At 40.5% G+C, this 21303-nt stretch overlaps 1 protein-coding gene across 3 annotated transcripts; it reads left to right on the top strand.

Moving 5' to 3' along the window:
- The first annotated feature begins 534 nt into the window (after positions 1 to 534).
- Positions 535 to 19273, top strand: rcc2 (regulator of chromosome condensation 2). 3 transcript variants are annotated; one of them, XM_063465144.1, is made up of 13 exons: positions 535 to 643; positions 1677 to 1898; positions 2286 to 2379; positions 6950 to 7093; positions 7168 to 7299; positions 7548 to 7636; positions 10400 to 10514; positions 11161 to 11327; positions 11446 to 11626; positions 12388 to 12493; positions 14641 to 14713; positions 16589 to 16666; positions 17474 to 19216. In XM_063465144.1, exons 2-13 carry the CDS (start codon positions 1698 to 1700, stop codon positions 17576 to 17578), a joined length of 1485 nt encoding a protein of 494 aa, XP_063321214.1. In that variant the 5' UTR covers positions 535 to 643; positions 1677 to 1697; the 3' UTR covers positions 17579 to 19216. The 3 variants fall into 3 exon arrangements, with proteins under 3 accessions (XP_063321214.1, XP_063321213.1, XP_063321215.1); XM_063465143.1 differs by lacking the exon at positions 535 to 643 and adding an exon at positions 799 to 901 and having other exon boundaries at positions 17474 to 19273; XM_063465145.1 differs by lacking the exon at positions 535 to 643 and adding an exon at positions 1387 to 1477 and having other exon boundaries at positions 17474 to 19273.
- Positions 19274 to 21303: the final 2030 nt, after the last annotated feature.

The raw sequence follows: 21303 nt of genomic DNA, 5'->3' as shown, positions 1-21303 counted from the left end.
GAGATGTACAGCTCTGGGTGTATTTTGCACACCACCTTTGACTGTTGCAGGTGGTGAGAGCTTTCAGGAAGCTAAAACAGATTAAAATCTATTTTTATTTCCACCAGGTCTCAGGACAGAGACATATTTCAGGTTGCAATACTTTGTTTGAAAAAAACATATCCAGAGGATTATTTAATTTATATAGAAGAGAATAGCCCTTTATTGTCATTGTACATGTACAGCAAAATTATGGGTGCTTCACGCCAACTGTGCATTAAGTATATATATATATATATATAAGTAGTAACAGTAGTTAAGGTATATTTTATTTGTTTTTAGTATAAGGTACCAACCATTAGCAAACATTAACATTAAAAATCTCTCATCAAGCTTACACAAAGTCATAAAATGTAATTATCCAAGCAGAATATTGATGTCTGCGCAGTGTTATATTTTTGGGCTCGCATGGTTTGCAATATGAACGTGGTGGGGGCCACAGTGCTGTTTTTCTTCACGGGGCCCATATCCCCCTCTGTGTGTATCGGCTTCCTGTATGAATACGAAAAACAGACCACGTGGTGTAAAAGCAGACTGCAGCTTCTTTTGTTCAAATCAATCAAACCGGAGACGGACAGAGAGCCGCTGAATCAGGAAATCGCCGGTATCTGATTTATTTTTAGTTGTCTAAAATTAATAAGGATATTTCCCGAAATCACACAGATTGTACCTGGGCTTATTCAAAAATATTTCCAGCCAAGAAAACGTGGATAAAGTTTTATGTTGTATCATCGTTTTATAGAGTGTTTGTGTTTATGTCTTTATTTAGAATGTGTGTTAGCATACAGTAGAGAGGTAACGTTAGCTTAATGAAACCTATCAAGTCGTCTATTTTTCCCATTTTATGCGACATTATTTTACGGTGGGTTCGAGAGTGTTGGTGTTTTCGTACAATATACAAACTTTGCGCAGCTTGTTTGTGTAGCGGCTAACTATTTAACTTCGTACGCCGTGCGTTAGCACATCAGCTAGCTTGGTACCCAACCAACCATTATGTGAACAAAGAGCGACAGAGGTTAGCCGCTCAGCCTAATGAGGCTAGCAGCTAGCTCGTAAACTTAAACCGGTGCACTGTTATAGTTTGCTGTTTTTTGTGTGTGCATAACAAGCTAGGTGGTTGTTTTGTTCCCCCGACGCCAATGTCGAATAGCCGAGTATTAGACAGCCACTAAGAATGTAATTTAAGAAAACCGGAGAGATTTTATTAGCTTGTACGTAACAATAGAGATGAATTAGGGCTTCTTGAATGTTGCAAACTTATATAACGGCACACATATAGTGCTGGCAGCATCAACTCAAGCGTGTGAACTTGTAGCCAGTGAAGTTCGCCAATTCTTAAGTTTACGTTAACAAAAGACCGATTTGAAACATTTAGTTATTTTTAATAACGTCCATTCCGCCATAACCAGCCCACGAGTTTAATGAGTTGAAGTTTTTGGTAATTAACTCCTGCACAGTGTTTTTCATTCACATCTTATTGTGTTGTGCTGTACTTCAAATAAGTGTTTCTGTAATTTAACACGTTAGTAGTTTTATTCAACAAGCCTTCGTTTGGTCTTTTCCACAGCCTTTGTTTCTTCAACAATTAAGTTTCCATGTGGTCTGAATAACACTTTGTGGTTTCTTCTTTTCCACAGAAAACAGCTCGAGTTTGAAAGATGCCACGCAAGAAGGTGACAGATGTCTCAGGGAATGGTGGGATGAAAAGGAAGCGAGCCAGCGGGAAAAGGAGAGAGAGAGATTTCAGCAGTGATGACGAGTTTGACTTTGAGCAGGAAAACAACAAGAAATCCGGCAAACCCACCACCAAGTCTGGTCTCCAACCGGTCACTGTGGCAGACGACGTGAAAGAGAAAATAGTGCGTTTGATCAAACAAAGACTGACTGGTTTTTGAAAGTTAAAGTGTTCTGTGTAACAAACATTTCTCATTTATTACCTGATAATGACCGTCAGTCAAACCGTTCGCCTTTCTTTGTTTTTCATCAGCATGTGTGTTTATGCTTTTCCCTTCTCGTAGTACAGCCTGACCTGCAATATGAAATTTAATCAGCATTTTTTCATCGTTTTTCTTGTTTAAAGAAATATTCGCTGTATGAAAAGTTTATGTTAAAACTGTTCCTGTTTGGTGATTGCTAAATAATAATACAAAATAAAACCTACTTTTCCCTTTGACCCAGGAAATTTAGATTAGATTTATTTTTTGTTTATTCATTGTTTTTTTATAGTTATTGTCCTCTTTTTGCAGAAACTCGAGTGCCCAAAGGTAAAGGGCCAACTGCTCATCTTTGGGGCAACCAACTGGGATTTGATTGGAAGAAAGGAGGTTCCCAAACAGCAAGGTAAACACCATTCAAATGGCTATCCTATAATGTACCTGTGTCACAGGATAGTCTACTTTTTGTATGTTGGCATGGCCACGTGTATCCTGTTTTCTTAGGGAGTATGACTCATCTAGTCATTTTTAATATTTTGGTGGTGATGGCGTGATTAAGAAGCTTCCTGAGGTCCTTGTACAGAGAGCGCACACTGTAGTCCTGAGCCTGTTAGAGAAACTATTTTTATCTAGAAAAGGCTTCAGTGCATAATCAAAGCTACAAAATGTTATTTTTACCTTTCTATTCTATCAAACAGTACGTCTGTTGTTTGATTCAAACACACCTTTTATGAGCTTCCATGGTGCTGGTAGTTGTAAGGTCAACCTATACTGCGCTTTAGGTCAAGGGTCACCGACCTTTTGTTAAACTGAGAGTTACTTGAAGCATACAGAGTAGTACGAGGTGCTACTTGTATGATATCTTGAATAACAAAGTTCAGCAGTTCCCCTTTAGTGCTAATATTTCTACCTGAGAGCGGGTGACCTGATCACAGTAGTGTCGAGGATTCCCCAGAATTAATATTTGCAATTATTTGCATTATTTATTTGTGCAACTCTTCTGTATCAACATTTGAAAGTCTGTTTCCACTTGTGATATTTTTGTAAATATTTTGACAGTTTTGTATGAATGAACACATTTGTAGCATTTTGTCTAAAATCACAACAATTTCTGTAACATTTTCTTTAAGAAACCATTAACTGTCACAACTTCAAATCATGTAACATTTTTTTATTTGAACTGATCACATTTTTGTACAATATTTGAGTTTAACAGAACTATGGTGTCTTTTACTGAAAACATCTTTGTAAATATCTGTTAGTGGGAAGCCTGGTTTCCCGCTAACAGATATGCTGTACACCAGTGAACCGTAATCTGGGCTATAATTACAATATAAATAACACTGCACTTCTGAGTGAGTCTTGTAGATGTGTGGAGGTCATTTTGTTAGGATTTTAATCTTGTCCAGCATCCAAGTTGAACTTAGCTGTTCAGCAGTGCATGTCGTGTACACTTACATGAAATGATTTCAGATGACTAACACACACGGCTCAAGTCGATCAAAGTCACTAAACCTGTTCTCAAACTCTTGCCCGAGTCTGTTTAAGACTTGAGCGTACTTGTCTGCAGCTTCGTCCAAAGCCCCAGATGCAGAAGCATTGTCATTCAGCACTGACTGCACAGAGGGAAAGTGCAGGGCTTTTTTCCTCCTCTGTAAATGTACAGAGAGAATTTTCATCGTAGCTTTAAATGCATTTACAGCGAGATGTCTTCATCTTGGGTTTGCATTAACTCATTGAATTCAAAAGTGACAAAAACACTGCCAAACTCACCCCCGCCTGCACCATTGGATCTTTGTTTCGTAACAGGTTACCATATTCAGCTAAAAGTTCCAGATGCTAATTATGATCTCCATGATGGGAGTCGTCATATTGCATGTATCACCTGCTGCTGAATGATGCAGGAGTAATGTAGAAATGTTGGGAAATCTGTGTCATTTTTACATTGCACAATGATGCCTGCACGTCCGCCTGTTCCATCTGTAGTTATGTCAACAGCTTTTTCACTGGTATCTTCTTTTTTTTCCTCCATGAAGAATCTCCTCACCATATTGTAGATATCAAGTCCCTGTGTTGTTGTCTTCAGGGGCCCCTACTGCCCCTGAAGACATGGGCAGAGAAATCATTGAACATCACCTAGACAAATGTTATCAGCTGTGATATCCAAACTGCGGTGCTATACTGCTGCAGACTTGTTGCACTGGAAGCTGAACCACTAGCACTTAACTAGATTCCAGGTACTCGTCAAATTTAGCCCCTAGTTGGACATCTGAGAGTGTGGAGACAACATCAGGACATGTTGAAAGCTTTAAGCCTGTAACATTGGAGCAGTTTGAGTCACATTGATTGTATCTTTCATTACAACCAGTTAAAAGTACTAACAACTCATTGAAAATGATTCCTCAAAAGTCTTGAGCCGTCTTATTTCTATTTTATACTTTGCTTAATAGTTGTAAACAATAATCCTCCAAGCTTTCAGAGATCTTCAAGAACTAATGTCCATAAGAAATAGGAACATAATCAAGCAAAGACTCAACACAGGATCTAAAAGATGCATCTGGCCTATCAGTTGATCCGTCTACTGTATGCCAAGCCTCATCAGAAGTAGACGTGTGGCTGTGAAGAAGCCATTCTTTACCCTCTAGAGTCAATTTTTCCTGAATCCTGTCGTCACCTTTGTTCAAGGCAGAAATGGCAAAAATTTGATTTACTAAGGAAAGCTCTCACAAGCTTCCTCAAAATTCAGTGGCAGCAGGTCTTAAGGAGTGACAAATGCAAGTTTACAATATCTGGTGTCTATGGAGGATGTCAAGAGGGATGCAGCAGTGTGTGGTGTTATCTTCATAGAGGAGAGCAAAGAACAAAGACGTATCAAATATTCATTTTCAAGCTCATTAGAACTGCACAGACTTTGTTTGTGCTTCCTGTATTTTCATTTATATTTGCAAAATTTTCAATAAATGACTGCAACCGTTTCCCAAACAACATGAAAAGAAATTGGCTCCAAAAAAAGCACTCTCTGTGCATGTGAGTGCTTTTGTTTGCTGTGTGGATGCTCTTGTCTTTACCTGACTGCTGTTCTCATTATGGTGCAGAACTGATGCATACAGACCCAGACAAAATCAATAAGCGGTTGATTAGTTTACATCTGCAGTAGAGAAGTCAGTGGATGATGCAGCCTGTTCACTATGAACCGGCCGTACACGTCACAGTCTGTGTGATCCTGGGGTTAAAAAATCATTGCAGCCAAAGAGTCTGAAATAGGTTCATTCATGCTGACATCTGGACACCAAATGAGTGAATGGGCTTGTTTATTTAACCAGCTGATGATGGTGTTAACTACATGAAGTGAGTATTTATATTCCAATCTATTTGGTTATGTCAAATCCAGAATTTACAAAACATTTTTTGCAAAAGAAGCATAAATGGAAAAAAAATTAAAAGTTTAAGTTTTGTTTAGGAAATAAAAGCTCGCGTGACACTGGGAGTGCTTGTATATGTTCACTGTTTGAAGTCAGATGGAAAAGATATCAGAGTCTTAAACAGGCAGATTTTTGCTAAACGGCTCTAACAGTGCAGAGATGATACAAATGAATATCATCATTGTGAACTTACTGTAAAATATATAAAGCATTTGCCATCTGCAACAAATACATAGATGTAACAGTAGTATAATCCAGAATACACCATGTTTCATGTAACTGGATGTTTCAAGTGTTGTCGAACGTTTAAGTACCTGTTTACTTTTTGCTTGTAGGACCTGAGCACGACTGAAAACATCCCATTTTAATGACAGAATTATTTAAATATTACCTGAAAACGGGTAACTAGTTATTTTTAAACTATCAGTCTTTGATAAAGGCAGAACAGCGTGTCTATTCTGCTCTCCATCTCTCAGCTGGCTGGCTCCTCTCACTGCTGTCCTGGTGTATCAGCAGGGGTGGGAAGCTGTTGCTCTCCCTGAAAGACACCACAGCTCAGCTGCAGCAGTGGATTTCTCAGTCTTTCCTGACTCTGGCCACTTGCAGTTTTCAAAGGAAACTAGATGTGTGATAAGTTGGTTTTTTGAGGTGGTTGTCACGAATTTTTGAATAGTGCATCCTTAAAAATGCACGCCATAATGCGCCACATTTTCCAGGTGCATTTTATTAGTTTTTCGTGACTCTAGAGTCTGTTTACACACCGGAGAAGAGCAGAGAGGTGGAGCCGATAACATCGGGAGGTCGGGCTGACCGGCGGCACTGTTCCTGTAATCACCATTAAAACCTTTTACTGGGAAAAGCTAGCAAAGTCCTCATCAAACCACCTGATCAACAAACGCTGACCTGAAGAAAAGTAAACTTTGTCTCCACCGCTGTTTGTTTTACACAGTGAAAAATCCTCCGTTAAAATCAGCAGATGAACTGTTAACTTAGCATGTTTATATTACACAGCTCACTGAAGGCCAAGCAAGGGTGAGTCTAAAGGGGGCCGTGGGCAGTGTCAGACCACATCAACTTGAAATATTTTTTGAATAAAATAAAATTGTAATAATATAAAATATTGTGTTAATTAAATTGCATTTATTTAAAAATATAACATTTTTTCCACAGATCAATAAAAATGTTAAGCTTTGACTGCACTTGAGATTATTTATATATATTTTTGCATTTAACAAAAATATTTTCTTTAGAAAGTATATTTTTGACTTGGCACATAAATACAGTCAACGCTGTTTTTGTTTTTTTGACAGTGTTGTGTGCAGTTAAACTATTAAAGTTCTCCAAGCCAACCGTGCACCTTAGTTATTACAAAGAAGCATTGTTACAAGAAATGATCAAACACAAACTTTATAGAAATGTCAGCATTCTTAAAGAATGCAGTATTTATGAACAGAATAAGGTACAGAGGAAGCGTTGTGCCAGTGTTGACAGCGTTGTGCGCGTGTGTGTGTGTGTGTGGGGGGTCTTGACACGGGTTCTGTGTGTGTTTCTTAGCTGCTTTCCGCAACCTGGGCCAAAATCTCTGGGGCCCTCATCGTTATGGCTGCCTAAATGACGTCCAGGTTAGCTGCGTGGTGTCCGGCCCCTGTGCTGCTCACAGTCTCTTCATAACCACAGAGGGCAAGCTGTGGAGCTGGGGTAAGTAACATGCTCAGTGGTTGTCTGTGTTGGTTGTGTTATCAGACACTGAGCTTGTCTTCCTGCTTCCTTAGGTCGTAATGACAAAGGTCAGCTGGGTCATGGAGACACCAAGCGCCTGGAAGCTCCCAAGTTAATCGAGGCCCTGGCAGAGCATGTTATTGTTTCTGTAGCCTGTGGACGCAATCACACCCTGGCACTCACAGGTAGGCTTAACTGGGGAGTGTGTGGGTTTTCTTACACAACAGCAGCTGTTTTCAGTGGTTGTGCAGAACAGCCACAAGATCGTGTAATACAGCCGCTTGTTGAAATGAAACACCAGTGTATTCTGGGATTGGATTACGCATTATTGGTTTGATTGCACAGGTCATCGAAGGAGGTTTCCAAACTGAAATCCAGTCGGTAATGGCTCTGTGCTTTTAACATGTTTGCTGATGGTACTCTGTCTCCTCAGAGGATGGCGCTGTGTATTCATTTGGAGAGAACAAGCTGGGCCAGCTTGGTCAGGGCAACCAGACTGATGCAGTCCTCACCCCAGCACTGGTAAGCCAGGGTGTAACTCGTACTTTTCCTTCCTTTATCATCTGTAAGTGTGCTGGTGTAGGTGTCACTGCTGTCCAAGTCTCGTCTGTCACAGGAAATGAATACAGTTAATCTGCTATTCCATAGCTTTTATGGTTTCAAAATAACAAAAACAAACTCAAAACAATTATATAAAATTATCAAACAAAAACAAAATTGCTAATTAATGGGACAGCAGTGCAGTGGCTTCATAGTTTACCTTAGAATCCTTTGGTTTAAAGGATTTCTTCAGCAACACAGTAACTCAGTGACAGTTGTCAGCAATTCCTCTGCTACACAGCAAATGCCGCGATGTAACTCAGTTTAAAGCCGTAACCTGAACAGTCCATCAAAGTGACCACAGCAGGACACCTCCTTCCTTTGTGCTCTGCCTCCAACATTCAGAAATCAGTTGATTTGTGCATACAGGACTTAGAGCGCAGAGAGCTACCCACAGACTGTGAAACTGCAACAGTGCACCAAGGAGACATACTCATGTAGACGGTGGCTTCTTTGTGCATGTGGCTGCTAAGTTCACATGCAGGTTGTTGAATTTACATGCAAGGAATTTAATTGATCCTGTGAAATGAAATTATTTGCCTGGATTATAGTTTTCTTGTGCACAACTTATTCTATAGTGGTCTCGCTCTTCTAAGTCTCTGTGAGTAAATGATTAATTATTTAATCAAGTTATTGATTTACTCTGCCTGCTAGAAACCTGGTGACAGCAGTGAGGTGGTTAATTTAAATGAATCAACACCCCGAATCCTCTTGCCAGAATCCTCAAACAGGAGTGGCTTTCTGCTGCATCCATCAGAGCATGAATGTGTGTGAATGTTAGATAGAAAGCACTTCTGCATTGAAACAGTGCTTGTGTGAAGAGGTGTGAATGAGGCAGAGTAGAAAAGTGCTACATAAGAACAAAACATTTACATGTTTTAAAAGCGAACTTATTTCTTAAATCCAGCGTCAGAAACAGTGTTGTATAAATGTAGCAAATTGTTGCCTGAAGGCACTTTATATTGTAAGGTAAACACTCTACAATAATACAGAGAAAACCGCTCTGTATAATGTATGGCAAACTGCTGCACCTGTAATAAAAAAACAAACATACAGCACCTGGAATGAGCTGAGAAACAGGGTCCCAGGACCTTTGATTAGTCAGCCGCAATAGTAAACTTCAGAGAGCTTACCATTGCGGCTGACCTGTCCAATCCTCTAACCAGGGTCTCCCAACAGTCCCACCAGAGGCGATCATGTTGGTGAGGCTGTGGTGCCCAAACACCCTGTCAGGTTGAGCGTGAGACTTCTTTTAAACGACTGCTGAAAACACATTTATAGGTTAGCGTAGGGCTGCTCAATTAATCGAATTTTAATCGTGATTACGATCTGGGCTTTCAACGATCATTAAAAATGACTGAGCCGATTATTAGCTCCTCCTCTCGCGCTGCTCCGTGTGGCAAATCGAGCGCACCTCTCTGCGTTTCGAACACGCGTCACAACAATTAAGAGGACCCGAGGGAAGCTCGGAAAGCTAAGCAGAAGTTATTTGGTGAGGAGAGGATAATGGCTGCTGAAGCAAGAATGCCGTTGGTTGAAAAGAGAGGTAAAACGACTTAAGTGGTGTGGAAACATTTTGGGTTCGCGGAGTCAGACGCGGATCAAGTAGACATAGTGTGGAAACTTTGCTACGGTGTCGTAGCTGCACCACAGAGCAACACTACAAATGTATTCAATCATTTGAAGACCGCTCACAAAGTGACATACGATCAAACAATGAAGGAACATAGAGAAAAACTCTTGACAACACCTGCTTCATCCTCACAGACTTCCATTCACGCTACCCTGTACAACGCGACTAAATATCCCAGCAGCTCCCAGAGACACAAGGAGATAACAAACGCGGTAACGTTTTCCTCGCCAAAGACCACTGCTCAATTAACACAGTGAACAACCAGTATTATGCAGTATTTTGAAGATCACTAAACATAGATGTTTACATTTTTCATTTATTTTTTATATTGCAAACATTTGCACTGTTATCAGTATTTGCACACTATATTATATTATTTTTTGACATCTTTAAAGCCATTATTCAATACATTGTTATTGTTAAATAAATATCGTCAAATAATCGAGATCTCAATTTCAGTGAAAATAATCGTGATTATCATTTTTGCCATAATCGAGCAGCCCTAGGTTAGCGTTCCCTTAATCTTTTCCTCTTTATTTTGGGCTGTAGTTTCTAAGTGTGTACGTTGGAATGAATGTTTCACCCCATGTGGTTGGTCTGTATGTTTGAACATGTATACTTTTAATGTGTGTCTTTTATTCAAACTGTGAAGCACAAATTCAGTTTTAAAATGTGATACACAAAGTTATTGTTACTCATGCTGAGCCATATCACTTCCTCTCAGACTGCCTGCTAGGCTATTTAAAAGTAGAGTGGGAGAGATTCAGGTTTCAGGTCCCTCTTCTGTTGAACCAGTCAGTCGAGAGACGGATACGCTCGTGGCTTTTAAGATAAGCTTAAAGCATCCTTTTTAATAAAGCTGGTTGGCGCTGGATCGGGTTACCCTGAAACCTCCCTTATTTTGCTGTGATGGGGTTAGGCTGCTGGGGTTGTCTGATTGTTGTGGTTTTCTCTCCATTATTTTAGGGTGCCACCATACAGTATTAAGCACTTAGAGGCAACTGTTGTGATTTGGCGCTATATAAATAAAACTGAAATGTGTTTCTCTCTAGATTTCCTACAATGGGCAGCCCCTGGTGAAGGTGGCTTGTGGTGCTGAATTCAGCATGGTGGTGGACTGCAAAGGAAACCTGTACTCGTTCGGCTGCCCGGAGTATGGACAGCTGGGTAAGCTCTCAGCACAGTGTTTTCATGTTTTAACATTGTTTACAGTGTAAAACTGCTTAAGGCTGCAGAAGATTGTTTGCAATGACACCAGTTTTCACTCCTCAGCGATTTGGGAGTTTTAAATTGTTACCATAGGTGCATCTACTAAAACTCTTAGAGCAGTTTTAATTTCAGCGATCTCAACCTCAGGGTCAAGTTTTCCAAAAATGTTGTGTATGTGTTAACTCAAGATTTTGAAATTGATACCATAGGTGCATCTGTTTGGGTTGGTAAATAAAGTGTTTTCATACGTTAACAAACTACATACTTATCGAGATGAAATGACATTTTATATCGAGCCCATCACAGTTCACCATCACTGACGTGTTTCACGAAACCTTTCTTGCTGATTTATTCTAGAAAACTGTAGTTAAATGCACGCAAATGATTTCCATCATGGTGAATTTCCCAGGCTGACAGCATGGACACTCAAGTTTGTGAATGTGATAACTTGAGAGTGAGGCGGCATAGAATTCTGAAATTCATACCACGGGATATGTATCATGTAGACACAGTAGTGTAGTTTGGGCACTGGAAAGCACTGATGTGTTGGGAACGATAAACTCCATTCTTAGTTTTTTATTGTTCTGCATCTCTGTCACTGCAGGCCACAACAGTGATGGAAAGTTCATAGCTCGTGCCCAGCGCATAGAGTTCGACTGTGAGCTCATCCCTCGTCGTGTCGCGATCTTCATTGAGAAGTCCAAGGATGGCCAGATCATGCCTGTGCCTAACGTGGTTGTGAGAGACGTGGCCTGCGGGGCTAATCACACGGTGAGAGGATTCCCAGAAGTCTTATCAGGAGCAAATCAAATTAGATGGCCAGTGATTGATTGATTTATTTTTTAATTTTGCAAAAGGGTTTACAAACTGCTGCTGTTTGTGTTTTCAGCTGGTGCTGGACTCTCAGAAGCGCGTGTTCACCTGGGGCTTTGGCGGCTATGGGCGCCTCGGTCACACCGAGCAGAAGGATGAGATGGTTCCCCGGCTGGTCAAGCTGTTTGACTTTCCTGGCCGTGGTGCCAGTCAGATCTATGCAGGCTACCAATGTTCGTTTGCTGTCAGCGAGATGGGTATGTCACATTGCAACAAGATCTCTGAACAGTCTCGCTCAAGTAGGTTGCATGAACGTTGATACTGTTAGTTTTCACAGATTCTTGTTTAACTTGGATGTTCAGGAAAGTGAAGTCACGTGGCACGCAGAATTGCCTCTTAGTAAGAAGAGTCCCACCAGTCCATTCCATCAACAGTTTAGACAAACCGAATGCATTTTAGAAACAAGTCTCATGGAGTTAAAATGTAACTTTGTAGCTGCACAGAGTAAATTTGTTTGAAGGAAATTAGGAGCATAAAAGAGGCGTCTATCAGTCTGCTCATTCTTTAGACTTGTGTTATAGTCATTTGCATAAGATTACACTGGCAGAGCGAAGAATTAAATCAATTAAATATAAAGCAGTTCTTCAATATAAAGAGGATGGACTCCCTCAGACGTCACTGAAGCAGAAGCCTAGCTGATGATGACGTGTATGCCATTCAGACCCTAGTGGACAAAAACTGTACCATGGCTATTTCCTGCTACAAAAAGCCATTACAAGCTGCAGTTATTATTTTCCATTTTTAATGTATTTAAATTGTTGAAACCATAAAGAAGTAATCGTGCTTTAAGGTGATAAATAAATAAATGAAAAAGAAAGGCTTCTTTAACTTTCTGTCTTCTAAAGAAAAGAAAAGAAAACATTTTTTTTTCTTTGCAAGGTTGTTTACAGAAACTACAATTTTAATTAGAGGTATGAGAGGAGCACACGTATAAATCTGTACATGTTGTATTTTACAGGTGGGCTGTTTTTCTGGGGGGTGACCAATACTTCTAGAGAGTCAACCATGTACCCCAAAGCTGTGCAGGATCTTTGTGGCTGGAAGATCCGCAGCCTGGCATGTGGGTGAGTGCTGTCGTTACTTGTTTGGTTTTGTTGTTTTCTTTTTTGCTTTTGGTTTTTATTACCCTTCAGCCATAAAAGCCTGATTGAATATTGTGGGGACCCCACCAGGTGGGTGGACAGCGTGGATGGTTTGTTGATGTGATAACTCAAGAACAAGCTGACGTAGATTCATACCATAGATGTATCTACTAGAAATCTCAGATAAGTTTAAACCTCCACCTCAAGATCACAAGGCACGTTTTCTGAAAATATTGTGAATGTGATAAGTCAGGAAGGAAGTCGCCTAGGATTTTTTTATGTTGATGCCATAGGTGTTGCTAAGGGGTACCGCTCACAGCCGGCAGTATTTTTTGGTTTTGGGATTATCTTGCCCTAATTGGACAGTTCCTCAGGGTCAGTTCTCTCACGCTTTGATTTATAGACTGACCTTTGAAGGTTCACTGTGCACACACACTAGAGCTGGGCGATATATCGAGTTTTTTAAAAATATCGATATATTTTTTACGAGATAAAAGATCTGACAATATCCTTTATATCGATATAGTCTATGTTACGTTATAATTATAGTTGTGGAGCCACAAGTTTGCCTCTCTTTCGTCCACTTTTGTCTTTACGCAACGTTACTCGACCTCGCCTCTCCTTCACTGAACACAACTCCTCCTCCCCCATAGCTTCACCTGCAGGCAACGACAAGATGAACACAGCAAATCTCCGTTAACGAGTTACTGCGCATCGCCCCGTGCGTGGGGCTGGACGGCGTCAACGTGTTAGCGAGCTAACCACGCTAACCCCATGCAGCCCACAGGGGCTGCACAGCCTAAAATCCTTTCATTCTCTCAAAAGTTGACAGCGTGCCTTATGTATGAATTCTAGTTGTGCTTGATGGCCGCGAACCGATTTAATGTGGTACACGGCGCTCAGCAATCTGTCAAAAAATGTTTTAGTACGACTTTAGTAAGATACGGAGCCGCACCGCTTGATGGATTGTCGGAGGATTACGGCTACCGAGGAGCCTCGCGGAGTGATACGTACTGTGCTTCAACGTAATATTACCGTACTGTGTATAAGGATCATAAATGGCACCTGTTAAGAGACATGGTTACAAAGAGGATTTCAAACTCCAGGCTGTCAGTCACGCAGTAGAAGTTGGGAACAGAGCAGCTGTGAAATCTGTCTGTTATTATGCTCAGCGTCTGTTAGTTTACATTTTGACTGCACAATTGTGAGCTTTTTGTTATGCACAAAAACAACATTGTTTTCTTTTATTTATGGAGCATTATTATTTAATAAATGCTGATAATTTATTTTTGAGTAATTTCTTCATGTACATCTACGCTGTATGTTAATAAAAGTGCTTGTGTGACACCTGGGACACAGCTTTGACTAAGAACTCTCTTTTTGTTCTTACCTTATGGCTTTAAAAAAAAATATCGAGATATATATCGTATATCGCCATCCAGCTAAAAAATATTGAGATATGAATTTTGGGTCATATCGCCCAGCTCTAACACACACACACACACTGATATATTATCACATGCATATTAGAGTCAGTTTAACCTGTATAGCTCCAAATCAAAACAACAGTTGGGTAAAGACCCTACAATAATACAGAGAAAACCCCAACAGTCACATGACCTCCTTTGAGCAAGCGCTTTGGCAACAGTGGGAAGGTAAAACTTCCTTTTGAAAGGAAGAAACCTCTGGCAGAACGAGGTTCAGGGATAACTGATTAAATGTGGCGTAAAAACACAGTGAATGAAAAAAGAGAGTGAAGAAAAAACACTCGTCACACTCCTCATGGGAAGCCTTCAGCAGCATAGAACTAAACGTAGAGAGGGTGTCTGCCTCCAGACTGGGAACTGGTTCCACAGAAGAGGCGCCAGGAAGCTGAAGGAAACACAAATAAGCTTGCAGTCTGAAAGCCAAATGCTCTTTTGGGGTGATATGGTACTGTGAGGTCTTTAAGATAAGATGGGTCATTAGTCAACACCTTATATGTGTAATATGTATGTATAGTACTTTACAATACAATTAATGTAAGTAAAGCACTTTTAATAGTGTTTTACATACACTTTTGGGACTGTTTGTTGTTTTCTTATCTACATCCGTAGCTCTGACTGTGTTTGCATGTTTGTGTCGATCAGGAAGAGCAGCATCATCATTGCTGCAGATGAGAGTACAATCAGCTGGGGACCCTCGCCCACATTTGGAGAGCTGGTAAGAGTCATTATGAGACATCACATGTCCAGTGTTAACAGCTTTGTAGGCCATCGTCTACATAATCTGTTGTTGTTGTTTTTAAACCTGAACAAAAAACATACAGAACAATAGTTCTGTTTGGTTAAAATAGTAACATTTAGTTAAAATAAAATTTAAATTTAGTTAGTGAAAATATCAATATTTTGTGAGACAAAATAAAACGATTGAAATTACACAGGTGCTCTTTTGTGCTAATAACATAAAATCTGTCAAATAAAAAATGTGATGCCCTCAAATTACAGAAACAAAAGTCTAGATAGTGACTGTAAAAACTGCTGACAGAGAACAGTCACAGCTGGTTTAACGTTTCCGTTGGTGTGTGAGGAGACATTGGCGTGCAGAGTGTAAAACAGTCTTAATTCTGCAGTGGATGATTCAGCTGGTGGAATAAATTCATGGCACTGCTCCGTTTGCAGCAATAGTTTTACAGCATGTTTTGGAAATTACCGCATTTTGTTTGACGTCCTCCTTAAAATCCAAACGAGGAGCGAGTCTCATTCATTGCTCGTCTGAAACTCACGCTGACAGTATTTAAACACGCATGCTCAGAGCAGGTAGCAAGTTTTCCAGTTGGGAGGGGGGATTTATGATGCATTCACAGCGTGTGGGAGAAAAAAAAACTCAGTGAATTACGTGCAGACAACTTAATATTGCCATGGCAATTTCTACTCGGTGGTTATGATAAAGTCATTTTAGCCATCATGCGTGGAAAAACTCGCAATACATTGATTATATTCAATATATCGCCCACCCCTGCTGCATGCTGGGTTTTCAGTGGGAGAAACTGAGACTGAAGAAGTCGCCTGGATAAGTGAAGAAATGTTTGTCCCACTGAAAACGCAACATCAAGATGAACAGAATCAACTTACAGGGTATACACAAACTATAGACATAGTTGGAAAAAATTTAACCAATAAAAGAAATGAAGAGCTACCTTTTAAATGTGAAATTGATCTTTTCCAGTTTAAGAAATCTCGTCTTTGAGCCACAAAAACGTGGGAAGTCAAAGGTGACCTCCAGAGAAGGAGGATATATCTTCCTAACAGAGAACGACTTGTAATCTACAGGGGAACAAGTGGAACCCCCAAAAATAGCAATGAAAAGCTCCGCATTTACCCGTGTCCCTAAAACCTTAGACATGATCATGAAGTAGTCAGTCCAACATTTGTTCATTTTACACCAGGAATGGAAACATGTGGCTCAGGTTGCAAGAAGAGGCATTGCATCTGTCACATTGGTCAGTTATTTTGGAATCAGTTTTGACAGTCCAGACTGAAATGGACTTGTTAAACTGTAAGAGTTGCAACTTGGCGCAGCTTGCACTTCATTGTATACTAAGGACAATTTTATCCCACCGTTGACCTGTCAGCCTGATTCCAACCTTGTGCGTTTTTGTTTTTGACTGCAGTATGAGTATCCAGGGCCATCAGTGTGTTGTATAGTTTGTGAAGTCGAAAGACCAGAAGACCATCCAATGGCTGTTCAGTAGGCAGCGAGGGAAAACGGGAAAAGGATGCAAAACAACTTAGTACTTAAATTACTTTAATATAACTTAAAATAAGTGGGACACAGGAAAATTAAAGTCGGAGGATGAATTGGAAAACGGTCATAAGACTCCACGCCATCGTCTTGTGTTACATTGAAACTTTGTAGTGTTCTTTAGTCTTGCTACAGTCTTGTCAAAATCTCTTTGACATTCACATAAAGATGAATTTGACCAGTGACTTGCTTCCAAATTCGAACAATGTTTATGCAAGGGAAATATTGTGATATTGGCTGTTTTGTTGTAAGCTAGGAGATGAACATTGATCACATCTGTCATTGATCTTGCAGGGATACGGAGACACCAAACCCAAATCCTCCACCACCGCCCAGGAGGTAAAGACCTTGGATGGCATCTACATTGAGCAGGTAAATGGACAAGGTGGTAACAATTTGAAGTAGAGTCATTAAGATGCATACTGTTGCAATCGCTGATCAATCGTTGATCAAATTAAGCAGTGCCAAAGTTTCACATAATTAGATTGTGTGAATGTATGAGTGATCCGATCCAAATCTGATGCATAGTTTCAGACAGTCTTGGATTTGTACTGGGGCGGTTGTGGCTCAGGTGGTAGAACGTGGTCTGATTGGTCAGCTACCAATCAGACAGTCGCAGAGTCGATCCCAGACTCCCAAAAACTCGAGTATTCTTGGGCAAGATACTGAACCCTGGTGTGTGTGTGTGTGTGTGTGTGTGTGTGTGTGTGTGTGTGTGTGTGTGTGTGTGTGTTATAAATGCTTACGGGTAGATAAACTGTATAATGTGTGTGAGCTTGGATTGAATAAAAGTAAAACTTTAAATGAGCATTATATCAGCCCTAGTTTGCTTGTACTCAGCTTCAGTAGTGATGTCCTTAAACCTGTAGACTAATTGCTACACATTGTAGCAATTAATAATAACAATAGTAACTAATAGTTGCTGTAGGCTCTTTGCCTTACAATGTACAGTTCCTTGAGGCATCTGTTGTTGTGATGTGGTGGTATATAAAAAAAAAAGTGAGCTAAATTAAATTGAAAAAGCATACGACAAAAGTGCCTGTGAGACTGGGTGAACGAGGCAGCTTGTACAAAGCGCTTTGAGGACTCGGGTAGATTTGAAATCTAAGAACCTGTCTATTTACCACGAAGCAGGGAAATGTCCTTCTCTTTCAAATAACCTGCGTGTTGTTTCTCCAGGTGGTGATGGGCTACTCTCACTCTCTGGTCATTGCTAGACAGGATACTGAGCAGGAACAGGAGAAACTGAAAAAGCTGCCTGAGTACAACCCCCGAACAATCTGAAGGGCCCACCAGCAGTGACACCTCAACCCGTTTCACAGAGCAGAGGAACAACCATGTGATCAGCAGGAATACCTGACCTGTTCAGTCGCTACTAGTCACGGCATCGTGCTAGTGGGATGGTTGAGTTGAGGGGAGAGGTGTTCACGAGTCTGAAGGTTATCCACACATCTCGACTCCCAACAGACTCCACAACAATTTGGACACTCAAATCAGAGAAGATGGGACTGGAGACTGACAGATGCTCTGGATGGTCCAGCTCTCACAATGAATGGTCAAGATATCTTTACTTCCCAATGAGCCTGCAACGGTTTGTTCTAAGCACATCTCGTCCAGCAAAGTTGTGCTTCCCAAAAAACCCATTCCAGTTTCTTTTCTCATTCATGTCGGGTCTCTTAATTCTGTTTGTTTGTTTCAGTATTGATAGTTGTGACATTTACAGGTGCTACTCCAGGAGCCCTCGGTCTTTTCCTACTGGGGGCATTTTAAAGACCAACACTCCATACCTGTGCCTTTTTCTACATGTATGTTCAGGTTATGGAATTCTTGTTTATTTGGTTCCGAGGATCAGCTGATCCGTCTTGTCTGTGGCAGTGTGACCGAGTGTATGCGACTGCTGCAGATTATAATCAGGATTTGGAACATACACTGTGTCTCATTTTGAATACTTGCAGTAATACACTTCCATATAGTGCACTTAAGTACTTTGTTGCAGACTGCATTAAGGTCGACAGGATAGTGTTTACTCAGATTAAACACAGTTGGTCGTATACTCTCCACTGACTGAAGTTGTCTTGATGTTTGGCAGCCATCTTGGTAATGCCTCTGGGCAGCTATTCTGAAGCTTCTTTTGATTGAATTGAAGGTTTGACTTTAGTGTTCACCAGGACCAAACTGCATGCATAGAATCTCAAGTCAAATCTGATTAAAACGCTTTTGGAGACTGCCCCAGAATGAGGTTTAAAAAGCTTTTTTTCTTTGCAAATTATACTTGGAGTATCCACGTGCAGTTTGACAACGCCACAGCTTTATTAACAACTGCCAAAAGTCTGAAAAATGCCAAGCTGATTGTTGTTATTGATATACAGGAAGCTAAGAAAAGATGATCTGGTGCAACAACACGGATGGCTCGTATGCATCCTGGTCCAGCTGTTGAGTATACCATTCAGGTACTCTGTTTACTCTATGCAGTCGCACTTGTCATTGTGAGCACACTTATGCATTAAATAGTAAGTGTATGGAAGAATATTACCTGAGACACAGCAGTCATGTTCTGTGCACTTCATGTTGATGTTACATTCCTTGTTTCTTCAATGTTTGCATCAATGATGCGCGCCTCAGTCCTTCCAAGACCACAGAGTCTCTTAGCTCTTTTTTTTCTCTTGCTTATTTCATTAAGTTTAACTTTTACAGCGCTCTAAGCGATTTCACAAACAGGTCAGAACCTTCAAAAACACCAATGCACTGTCTAAACTCGTTCGACGTGATAAGGTGCAGTGCGTTCTTTTTAATGGTGAAATTTCTCTGGGTTATGTTTTTGTTTGGTTTGTTTCTTGCTTTTTTATTTCATTGAAATGGTTGAATAAAGATTCCTGTAAATGAATTTGTCTGTGCAGTCAAACCTCTACTCAGGTCAGATTGAACAAAACGATTCAGCCATCCATCCACCTCAGAGGTGGGGAGGTTGATGGGGAGGGCTGTGTGAATGGGGGCCTGTTTGTTCAGTTTTTTATTTGTACAGCACCAAACAACAGTTGCCTCATGGTGCTTCACATTGTAAGGTTAAGACCATCCGAAAATACAGAGACAATCCAAACAATCTGATGTCCTCTATGAGCAAGCACTTTGGTGACAGTGGGAAAGAAAACTCCCTTTTAACAGGAAGCCTACAGCAGAACCAGGCTCAGGGAGGGCCGCCCATGACCAGGAAGACTGGACAACACTGCAGTGGAAGAAAACCAGAGAGAAATAAAGACTGATTTAATGCAGAGTAGTGTAGAAACAGAGGGGGGGAGGAAGCCCCCCAGCAGTGTAACTAAGGGAGGATTCAGGGTCACCTGATCCAGCCCTAACTATATGCTTTATTGAAAAAGAGTTTTAAGCCTAATCCAAAAGGTAGAGAGCGAATCTTGTTTTCCAAATCCAATCTGGAAGCTGGTTCCACAGAAGAGGGGCCTGAAACCTGAAGGCTGTGCCTCCCATTCTACTTTTAAATACTCTAGGAACAAGTAAATTAACAGCCTACGAGGTCTTTATGATGAGCCTGATTTTTCAAGAGATGGGATGGGAAATTTGATTCTGGATTCAACAGGGAGCTAATGAAGAGAAGTCAGTGTAGGTGAAATATGCTGCAGCATTTTGGATTAACTGAAGGCTTTTCGGGGAGTTTTTAGGACATCCTGATAATAATGAATTACAGTAGTCCAGCCTGGAAGTAATAATTGCATGAACTGGTTTTTCAGCGTCACTCTGAGACAGGATATTTCCAATTTTAGCAAGATTGTGCAAATGGAAGAAAGTTGTACCACATATGTTTTAATATGTGCGTTGAAGGACATGTCCTGGTCAAAAATGACTCCAAGGTTCCTCACAGTGTTACTGGAGGCCAAGGTAATGCCATCCAGAGTAAGAATCTGGTTAGATACCATATTTCTAAGATTTTTAGGGTCCATGTCTGCCTTAAAATGGTGGCTGTCTGAGTGGTGTCCAAAAAATGTGGGCTTTATAGATAATTTGGAAACTTTCTGGGGAAACATGGTCTTTCTAAGAGACACAGAATCCATCCCAGTTTGGATGGAGCAGCTCTAATTTCTAGAAATCTGGACAAATTTATTGAACCTACCCAAAACATGACTATAGTGGGGACCAATCTTACACGCCTCTGCAGTTCTTCCCCCTCCTGTTATCACCCCAAAACCCCATCCCCTTGGAGACTGTGTCAGCTCCCAAACCACCACAATTGATCAACAAATCGATTTACTCTGCCTCACAGAAACCTGGTTACCCCCGAGTCATTCTAACTACCAGAAATCTCGAAGCACAGGCCGAGGGGGCGGTGTGGCAGCAATTTTTCACACCAGCCTATTAATCAACCAAAACTCAAAAACCAGTCTTATTTGCTGTCTTCCATCCACCTGGGCCTTATTCTAAAAATAAAATTAAAAATGACAGCATCAAATTTAATTAAATTCAAACTATTATTAGACTCAGCTGGCTAGTATTATGATGGTCCTTCTCTCTTCCATTGTTAATCGCCTTTTTCTCACCATTTTTGTACCAACACACTACTTTCTGCAGTACAACACTGTTTAAATTTATGCAGACAGAGTAATCCACAACAGTTGGAACAGCTGTGGGAATTACACCAGCTTTCAAGGCTTGATCAACCTCCATTGCTGCAGAACAGCTTTAAATTGTTAACCCATGTTTTATCATTGTGAAATGTACATGATTTTTCAGTTTTGAGTAACCTTACCTTTTTTTAAACCTCTGCCAGCTCACCACTTACTTTGTAACATTTCAAGCTTTCATTGTACTTAAACAACTTGAATTACAATAGATAACAGGACAAATTGGGGTATTTTAAAACATTTGACCAGTCGTGTATAACTTAAGCAAACAGCCTGTTTTGAAAGGAGTAGAAAGTTCAGATACCTGTTTAAAACTGTAGGGATTAAAAGCAAAACGTTGTCAGTACAGAAACCTGAAGTATTGGTACTTCATTACTG

Source organism: Pelmatolapia mariae, linkage group LG20, assembly GCF_036321145.2.
Source record: "Pelmatolapia mariae isolate MD_Pm_ZW linkage group LG20, Pm_UMD_F_2, whole genome shotgun sequence".
NCBI classification, from domain to species: domain Eukaryota; kingdom Metazoa; phylum Chordata; class Actinopteri; order Cichliformes; family Cichlidae; genus Pelmatolapia; species Pelmatolapia mariae.
Note: the sequence above shows the minus strand (reverse complement) of the source record. Positions and strands in the feature narration are given on the sequence as shown.

Bases quoted from the DNA above. Each gene is read 5' to 3' on its own strand.
- rcc2 (XM_063465143.1), top strand. From the start codon at position 1,698: ATGCCACGCAAGAAGGTGACAGATGTCTCAGGGAATGGTGGGATGAAA. The intron at 11,328-11,445 runs GTGAGAGGATTC...TTGTGTTTTCAG, and splicing joins CCTGCGGGGCTAATCACACG to CTGGTGCTGGACTCTCAGAA. The intron at 16,667-17,473 runs GTAAATGGACAA...TTGTTTCTCCAG, and splicing joins ATGGCATCTACATTGAGCAG to GTGGTGATGGGCTACTCTCA.